Below are 10,000 nucleotides of genomic sequence, written 5' to 3'. Positions count from 1 at the left end.
CGGGCTGCTGTCGTCCCCTGAGAGCACAAACACAAACAGAGCCCAGATTAACAAACACAAACCTGCACAGAAACCTGGACTACAGGCGTACAGAAGAAGGAACTCAGGAAAACAAAATACAAGGTCAAAATGGTATCAGATTTATTCTCAGATTACAATGTAAAGCACCCAGAACAGATGCCCAAGAGCAGTGTTTCTCAGATGGGGGTACGTGTACCCTTAGGGGTACTCTGGAGGACTGCAGGGGGTACGTGTCCCCCTAGGGGTACTCTGGAGGGGGTACGTGTACCGTTAGGGGTACTTTAGAGGACTGCAGGGGGTACGTGTCCCCCTAGGGGTACTTTAGAGGACTGCAGGGGGTACGTGTCACCCTAGGGGTACTATGGAGGACTGCAGGGGGTACGTGTCCTCCTAGGGGTACTCTGGAGGACTGCAGGGGTACGTGTCCCCCTAGGGGTACTTTAGAGGACTGCAGGGGTACGTGTCCCCCTAGGGGTACTTTAGAGGACTGCAGGGGTACGTGTCCCCCTAGGGGTACTATAGAGGACTGCAGGGGGTACGTGTCACCCTAGGGGTACTTTAGAGGACTGCAGGGGGTACGTGTCCCCCTAGGGGTACCTTAGAGGACTGACTTTCTTTGTTAAATAAACTTCACAGTTTAAAATGTCAACCATCTCAACATGTCTGGCCCTTATTGTGATCATCATTTCCAGTGTGGCCCGTAGTGGAATTGAGTTTGACCCCCCCTGGGCTACATAATATATAAAACATACTGTAGAATAATCATTACTTAGTAAAAGACTTGAAGAACAGTTGAAGTTAAAGTCGGAAACTGTCCATACAGACAAAAAGACAGCGTGGTGTATTGACCATAAGCTAGCAAAATGGGCAGGAGGCTAATATAGCCAGTACGGGAGTCCAACAGTGCCAATCAGTGTGTATGTATGAAGACTTTCATTATAAAAGCCCTAGACACATCTTTGTATTTACAGTTGACATGACTTTGATATTTGTTGTATTAAAGGAATAAAAAGACTTGAATGTCTCCCAGAAACTAAACGTAGTGCCTCCTGTGTCCTCCGTACAGCATCATGTTCAGACCCCACAAATGCAATAGATATAGAGTTCAGTTTAACATGCAAAGTAAAGAAAAATACAAAAAAAAGAAAAGCACTGACGTTGTTTTTCCTCCACGTGAACCAACGGAACAGTAAAAACGTGCATGAATAGGTTTACTTTGCAGACTATAGTTCATTTTCCTGCAAATACCCAGGTGAAATAATGTCTGCACGTCTTTGTGAACGAGCTCTTCTACTTGTTACTTGTAATTGTCCTGCAGTGGTCGAAGGATTTGATTGACATTGTCGCAGGTTAAAGAAACAGAAACTCATTTGTTTATTAGACGTGAAAAATGGCCGTTGTGTCTCTCTTTGTGTCTTCGCTTTCGCTCCAAACCGACACCCGATTATCTGTTTATTGAAATCTCAAGTACGTCTTTTTTTCAAATATATTTTACATAATAAACAAATCAAAGCACGAGTTCTTCAACCGCTGCAGCCGAGACACGACGTACGCAAAGGAGTCGGTTGCCCGGCGGCTTCGAGGCGGCGAGGGGGACAATGATGGCGTGCAGAAAAAGCCGACACGTGCTCACGCCTTTCAGCCAACGTTAGAGAGTTATATTCATATGCAAAGTCAGAGTCGGGAGCCGCGACTGATGGAGGTTACCGGGGGATTTCTAAAAAAGGCTCGGCTTGCAAATATGTCGGTTTAATTCGGTTGCATTTCAAATAAGCCGAGACGGCGCTTTAATGTAACGACAGCGGCGAGTTTACACGGAGGTCAGAGGGCAGAGACGCACGGCCAGTTTGGTTTGGTGGAAGAAATCAAAGAGCAGAGGCAGCGAACGTGCTGAGAGAGAGGGGGGGGAGAGAGAGGGGGAGAGAGGGGGGGAGAGAGAGAGAGACAGAGAGAGAGGGGGGGGAGAGAGAGGGGGGGGAGAGAAAGAGAGGAGAGAGGGGGGGAGAGAGAGAGAGAGAGACAGAGAGAGACAGAGAGAGAGGGGGGAGAGAGAGACAGAGAGAGAGAGAGACAGAGAGAGAGAGGGGGGAGAGAGAGAGAGGGAGAGAGGGGGAGAGAGAGAGAGACAGAGAGAGAGAGAGAGAGGGGGGAGAGAGAGAGAGACAGAAAAAGAGACAGAGAGAGGGAGAGAGAGAGAGACAGAGAGAGGGGAGAGAGAGAGAGGGAGGGAGGGGGGAGAGAGAGAGAGAGAGAGACACAGAGAGAGAGAGAGAGAGAGAGAGAGAGAGAGAGAGAGAGAGAGAGAGACAGAGACAGAGACAGAGAGAGAGAGAGAGACAGAGAGAGAGAGACAGAGACAGAGAGAGAGAGACAGAGAGAGAGAGACAGAGAGAGAGACAGAGAGAGAGAGACAGAGAGAGAGAGAGTTCCAGCTTTAGTTACTAGTTACTTTACACATTAAGATTCCTGCACACAAAACACATGTAGTTTATAAATCTGATGTTTTATTATAAAGTAAACTAGCCGACAATATAACGGCTACAAGTCCAGCTGAGATGATGAGAGGGGGGAACGCCAGAGCAGGGGGAATGAGAGGGGGGAACGCCAGAGCAGGGGGAATGAGAGGGGGGAACGCCAGAGCAGGGGGGAATGAGAGGGGGGAAACGCCAGAGCAGGGGGAATGAGAGGGGGGAAACGCCAGAGCAGGGGGGAATGAGAGGGGGAAACGCCAGAGCAGGGGGAATGAGAGGGGGAAACGCCAGAGCAGGGGGGAATGAGAGGGGGAAACGCCAGAGCAGGGGGACTGAGAGGGGGGAACGCCAGAGCAGGGGGAATGAGAGGGGGAAACGCCAGAGCAGGGGGAATGAGAGGGGGAACGCCAGAGCAGGGGGAATGAGAGGAGGGAAACGCCAGAGCAGGGGGAATGAGAGGGGGGAACACCAGAGCAGGGGGAATGAGAGGGGGAACGCCAGAGCAGGGGGAATGAGAGGGGGGAACACCAGAGCAGGGGGGGAATGAGAGGGGGGAAACGCCAGAGCAGGGGGAATGAGAGGGGGAAACACCAGAGCAGGGGGAATGAGAGGGGGAAACGCCAGAGCAGGGGGAATGAGAGGGGGAACGCCAGAGCAGGGGGAATGAGAGGGGGGAAACGCCAGAGCAGGGGGGAATGAGAGGGGGAAACACCAGAGCAGGGGGGAATGAGAGGGGAAACGCCAGAGCAGGGGGACTGAGAGGGGGAAACGCCAGAGCAGGGGGAATGAGAGGGGGGAACACCAGAGCAGGGGGAATGAGAGGGGGAACGCCAGAGCAGGGGGAATGAGAGGGGAGAGAATGTAGCTAGTGAGTGGCTGGTAGCCATTTGGCTGGTGGATGAAAAAGTTCATTTTAACCCCAGTTTTGGGACTTGTGAGGATCGGTGGGAGGATTTCCTGCAGCCCTGCAGAGAAACTGGGCTGCTGTTGACTGATGAAGAGGATCAGACCCACAGATGCAACGTCTTGTTTTGGAAGTCTCTAAAGAACAAATCTCACTCTTCACCCTGACTGACTTCACTGACGTCACCTGGGAAGTGGTTGTACTGGGAACTGTCTAGGTATCGACCGATACTGGTCTTTCAACGCCGGTAGGGTACTGATTTTTAGTTAATGAAACTGATAACCAATATGTGGAACCAATATGTATTTACAGTTACAAACTCCAACACAAAACGTTGTTTAAATGCTGTAAGCCAGGGGTGTCAAACTCAACGTCACTAAGGGCCACACTGGATAATGAGAACATTGGACATGAGGGGCGACCTCTAGCTCTCCCTGTAACAGCGTTCGCTCCATGTTGGCTGAGTCCCGCAGCGGCGCAGGGTTCAAGTCCGACCTGCTGGCCTTTGCTGCGTGTCCTTCCTCATGTCTATCCACTTTCAAAATAAAAGGAAAAGCCCCAAAATGATCTTTATTGATATGCTTTTTACAAATACCTTTGACTGTATTATTTGTGTCTCATATAGCTTTCTCAGTGAACAGTTTGGTCAACATAAAGCTCTAAAAAGTCACCAAAAAAGTCCCTTAGCCATCATAGAGTTTAGCAAATCGAAGATTTTTGGTTTTTTTACAACCTGTTTCACAGCCTGAATATGTAAACTCTCTTCTATTGCTATTTCTGAGCCTCAAATCTGCCAAATCCTGCTTTGAGTGTCGCACTACTACTGGTTTGGCTCACCGCAGGCCTTGAGTTTGACACACGTGCTTTAAGCAATTATTTAATAAATGAGAAACTTTCAACATAATACCCAGTAACAGAGAGTCAGATAGTGTTGTGGGGTGGGGGGGCATTAAGTGAGACTCAGTGGGGAGTGAAACTAAAACAGAGGGACAGACACAGAGCTGTAGCAGAGCCAAAGTAGAACACTTTTTAATTCATTAACGTTATCGGTTATCAGGAAAATCAAACGCAGATACAGATAATCTGAAAACTGCCAGAAAAGCGGCCTGATAATCGTTCTATCCCTAGTATTGACTGTTTTGTTCCTGGGCTTATCAGTGGTGTATTCTAATGTAATGTAGTGGGTATATTGTACTGTATATAAATATATTGTATATATACAAACACAGGACTTTCACCCAGGAGAGCGGGGTTCACGTCCCGCTTGTCAGGATTGCTATAGTCGCTTTTTTCTTTCCTCCCGTGTGTCACAGAACCGTACGCCCACCCACGACCTTTTCCTTAACATAACTGCGTCAAAAGGGACGTCAATAGTCCCGACCAAGCGTGTTTACTTATAGCGCTAAAGGGACGACAATAGTCCCGACTAAGCTGTTTACTTATAGCGCTAAAGGGACGCCAATAGTCCCGACTAAGCGTGCTACTTATAGCGCTAAAGGGACGTCAATAGTCCCGACCAAGCGCGTCTACTTATAGCGCTAAAGGGACGACAATAGTCCCGACCAAGCACGTTTACTTATAGCGCTAAAGGGACGGCAATAGTCCCGACCCAGAGTGTTTACTTATAGCGCTAAAGGGACGGCGATAGTCCCGACTAAGCCGCTCTACTTATAGCGCTAAAGGGACGACAATAGTCCCGACCAAGCACGTTTACTTATAGCGCTAAAGGGACGGCAATAGTCCCGACCCAGAGTGTTTACTTATAGCGCTAAAGGGACGGCAATAGTCCCGACCAAGCGCGTCTACTTATAGCGCTAAAGGGACGTCAATAGTCCCGACCAAGCGCGTTTACTTATAGCGCTAAAGGGGACGGCAATAGTCCCGACCAAGCTCGTCTACTTATAGCGCTAAAGGGACGGCAATAGTCCCGACCCAGAGTGTTTACTTATAGCGCTAAAGGGACGGCGATAGTCCCGACCAAGCGCGTCTACTTATAGCGCTAAAGGGACGGCAATAGACCCGACCAAGCTCGTTTACTTATAGCGTTAAAGGGACGGCAATAGTCCCGACTCAAGCGTGCTTACTTATAGCGCTAAAGGGACGGCAATAGTCCCGACCAAGCACGTTTACTTATAGCGCTAAAGGGACGTCAATAGTCCCGACCAAGCATGCTACTTATAGCGCTAAAGGGACGGCAATAGTCCCGACCAAGCGCGCTACTTATAGCGCTAAAGGGACGTCAATAGTCCCGACCAAGCATCGCTTTACTTATAGCGCTAAAGGGACGTCAATAGTCCCGACCAAGCGCGCTACTTACAGCGCTAAAGGGACGTCAATAGTCCCACTGCGCTACTTATAGCGCTAAAGGGACGGCAATAGTCCCGACCAAGCTGCTTTACTTATAGCGCTAAAGGGACGGCAATAGTCCCGACTAAGCGCGTTACTTACAGCGCTAAAGGGACGTCAATAGTCCCGACCAAGCTGCGTTTACTTATAGCGCTAAAGGGACGGCAATAGTCCCGACTAAGCGCGCTTACTTATAGCGCTAAAGGGACGGCAATAGTCCCGACCAGCACGCTACTTATAGCGCTAAAGGGACGGCAATAGTCCCGACTAAGCACGTTACTTATAGCGCTAAAGGGACGGCGATAGTCCCGACCAAGCGCGTTTACTATAGCGCTAAAGGGACGGCAATAGTCGACCAAGATCGTTTACTTATAGCGCTAAAGGGACGGCAATAGTCCCGACCAAGCACGTTTACTTATAGCGCTAAAGGGGACGGCAATAGTCCCGACTAGCACGTTACTTATAGCGCTAAAGGGGACGGCAATAGTCCCGACCAAGCATCGCTTTACTTATAGCGCTAAAGGGACGGCAATAGTCCCCACTGCACGCACTTAAAGCTAAAGGGGCGGCATAGTCGCGCACGTTACTTATAGCGCTAAAGGGGACGGCAATAGTCCCGACCAAGCACGTTTACTTATAGCGCTAAAGGGGACGGCAATAGTCCCGACCAAGCACGTTTACTTATAGCGCTAAAGGGACGGCAATAGTCCCGACCAAGCGCGTTTACTTATAGCGCTAAAGGGACGGCAATAGTCCCGACCAAGCACGTCTACTTATAGCGCTAAAGGGACGTCAATAGTCCCGACCAAGCGCGTTTACTTATAGCGCTAAAGGGACGGCGATAGTCCCGACCAAGCACGTTTACTTATAGCGCTAAAGGGACGGCAATAGTCCCGACCAAGCGCGTTTACTTATAGCGCTAAAGGGGACGGCAATAGTCCCGACCAAGCGCGTTTACTTATAGCGCTAAAGGGACGGCAATAGTCCCGACCAAGCACGTTTACTTATAGCGCTAAAGGGACGGCAATAGTCCCGACCAAGCGCGTTTACTTATAGCGCTAAAGGGACGTCAATAGTCCCGACCAAGCGCGTTTACTTATAGCGCTAAAGGGACGGCAATAGTCCCGACCAAGCGCGTTTACTTATAGCGCTAAAGGGGACGGCAATAGTCCCGACCAAGCACGTTTACTTATAGCGCTAAAGGGACGGCAATAGTCCCGACCAAGCACGTTTACTTATAGCGCTAAAGGGGACGTCAATAGTCCCGACCAAGCGCGTTACTTATAGCGCTAAAGGGACGGCAATAGTCGCGACCAAGCGCGTTTACTTATAGCGCTAAAGGGACGGCAATAGTCGCGACCAAGCGCGTTTACTTATAGCGCTAAAGGGACGGCAATAGTCGCGACCAAGCGCGTTTACTTATAGCGCTAAAGGGACGTCAATAGTCCCGACCAAGCTCGTTTACTTATAGCGCTAAAGGGACGGCGATAGTCCCGACCAAGCACGTTAACTTATAGCGCTAAAGGGACGGCGATAGTCGCGACCAAGATCGTTTACTTATAGCGCTAAAGGGACGGCAATAGTCGCGACCAAGCACGTTAACTTATAGCGCTAAAGGGACGGCAATAGTCCCGACCAAGCACGTTTACTTATAGCGCTAAAGGGACGGCAATAGTCGCGACCAAGCGCGTTTACTTATAGCGCTAAAGGGACGGCAATAGTCCCGACCAAGCGTGTTTACTTATAGCGCTAAAGGGACGGCAATAGTCCCGACACTGGGGCTTATGTATTATCATAGGCGTGGGCCGGTGTGAGTATGATAACCTTCAGCAAAGATATCACAGTTTCACGGTATTGCGGTATTGCAATTACAGCTTTAAACACCTGAAAACAGAACACCAATCGGTCTGAGCCTCAGCACTACAAATAGGCCTCAGGTAAGCCATTTTGAGAACTTTGCAAGCATGGAGGCAATTACCGCCACTGAGGTGCCCTTGAGCAAGGCCCTTAACCTCCAACGGCTCCAGTGGAGCTGCTCAATGGCAGCAGATCAAACTGTGGTTGTACTGGGCAGCTTCCAGGTATGAATGTGGAACTGTCCATTATATGTGTGTGCATGTGTATATGTGTATGTATGTGTATATGTGTGCATGTGTGCATATGTGTGCATGTGTCTGTGTGTATATATGTATGCATGTGTGTGTGTGTGTGTGTGTGTGTGTGTGTGTGTGTGTGTATGCATGTGTGTATGTGTGTATGTGTGCATGTATGCATATGTATATTTGTATGTGTGTATGTGTGTATGCCAAGTGTATGCATGTATATGTGTGTATGTGTATGCATGTGTATGCCAAGTGTATATGTGTATGCATGTGTATGTGTGTATGTGTGTATGCATGTGTATGCCAAGTGTATATGTGTATGTGTGTATGTGCATGCATGTATGTGTGTATGTGTGTTTGCATGTGTATGTGTGTATGTGTATGCATGTGCATATATGTATATATATGTATGCATGTGTATGTGTGTATGTTGTATGGTTCCAAAGGGTTGTACTTAGTGTCTTCATTAATCAGAGGTGTGTTTGGACCTTGGAGCATTGCTGTTATGATGGAGGATTTGCACCGTAATATTTGTATTTGTAATCTTCTGCATGTGTGTGTGCTGCTGTGCGTCCCTGTGTGTGTAACAAGCATAGTGTGCACGTGCTGTGCACGAGCCTAGGAGCATTTTACTAATGCTCTGTTAAAATAACAATGAAATGCTGCGTTATTGACTTTAGACCAGGTTTTTGTTGGTGAATGGTGCCTTCACTTCCCGCTGCCTCAAGATAGGAATACGCCCAGAATGCACCTGAACACACCTCCCTGTAAGACCATCACGCCCAGAATGCACCTGAACACACCTTCCTGTAAGACCAGCACGCCCAGAATGCACCTGAACACACCTCCCTGTAAGACCAGCACGCCCAGAATGCTCCTGAACACACCTCCCTGTAAGACCAGCACGCCCAGAATGCTCCTGAACACACCTCCCTGTAAGACCAGCACGCCCAGAATGCACCTGAACACACCTCCCTGTAAGACCAGCACGCCCAGAATGCTCCTGAACACACCTCCCTGTAAGACCAGCACGCCCAGAATGCACCTGAACACACCTCCCTGTAAGACCAGCACGCCCATGGACCACAGATGGGCACAGGTGCATTTGTTATTTAAACGACGTGGGCGCTGGACGGGAAATTGACAACTGCGTCGGCTTTGTGCTGCGCTACAAGATAGGGCCCTGTGAGTGTAAACGTGGAGATTGGGCCTTACACTATTTGGTTTGAAGGTTTTAACCCTTATAACAGCAGACAGACTGGAGGCAGGTTAATAATAACTGCTGCAGCCTAATGACGGCACACACTCCCTCACAGCTACAACAACACGTTTCTGCAGACAGAAAGAACAACTCTGTGACTTTAGGAAACAGAAACAGCTGCAGAGGGGTAAGCAGACATGTTTTGGTGTTGTGGATGTCGCTGCAGCGCCCAAAGCTTTTATTCAAATCATTCTCATTTACATGAAACATTTTCCTCAGAACATCTATTTGTATTTCACTCTCTGCTTCTTCTCTGAAGACGGTACAACCGCATGTTTACATGACGGACACGTGGCATCAAATGGGAACCTATCCGATATGCATCAAAATTCAACCTGATAGATGTGGTTTCTTTGGACACTTTGGGATCTAAAACATTCAAATGAACTCTGAGAGTTTGACTTTCAAACACAAGTTTCTACCGATGAGTCCAGAGTGGATTGAAGACAAGAAAACTTCAAATCCAGCTAAGAAACAACAGAACAACTTTGAAATGAAAGAATACACGTTCATGAGAATGCGTTGCTGCTTGTAGCTTCTTTTCTTCATTTCAAACCACGATAAACACGCAGAGGTTTGAATGCAACATCTTCAATGTGTGCCTAACAAAAGTCTTTGAGAAGACTAAAGTGTAAAGGCAGTGACACACCGACCAGACGGCCGACCGTCAGCAGTAAAGCCAGTGTGACTGATCAGTCTCCCCGAGCTGGTCCAAAAAGTTCCTCAGAACACCGAAGAGACGAGACGTAATACGTCTCCATAACAGCAGGCGGCGCTAATCTGTGGTCGCCCAAAACATGAAAACCAGCAGCTGATTGGACGAACGCGTCACGTGGGTCTGGCTGCTGCTTCCGGGTTTGGGATTTTTCAACCGGCCATTACTGGCGACTCATTC

General features: G+C 48.8%; 1 protein-coding gene across 1 annotated transcript in view; it reads right to left on the bottom strand.

Annotated features, from left to right (window-relative positions):
* emx3 (empty spiracles homeobox 3) overlaps positions 1 to 10,000 on the bottom strand; it is a 25,160-nt gene that overhangs the window by 4,223 nt on the left and 10,937 nt on the right. The window contains exon 2 of the mRNA XM_078260000.1: positions 1 to 17. This exon is cut by the window's left edge and continues 168 nt beyond it. Within this exon, the coding sequence (XP_078116126.1) occupies positions 1 to 17 (17 nt within the window). The remainder of the gene's footprint in view (positions 18 to 10,000) is intronic.

This window comes from Sander vitreus, chromosome 10, assembly GCF_031162955.1.
Source record: "Sander vitreus isolate 19-12246 chromosome 10, sanVit1, whole genome shotgun sequence".
Classification (NCBI taxonomy): domain Eukaryota; kingdom Metazoa; phylum Chordata; class Actinopteri; order Perciformes; family Percidae; genus Sander; species Sander vitreus.
The sequence above is the reverse complement of the archived record's forward strand: the minus strand, read 5'-3'. Positions and strand labels throughout refer to the sequence as shown.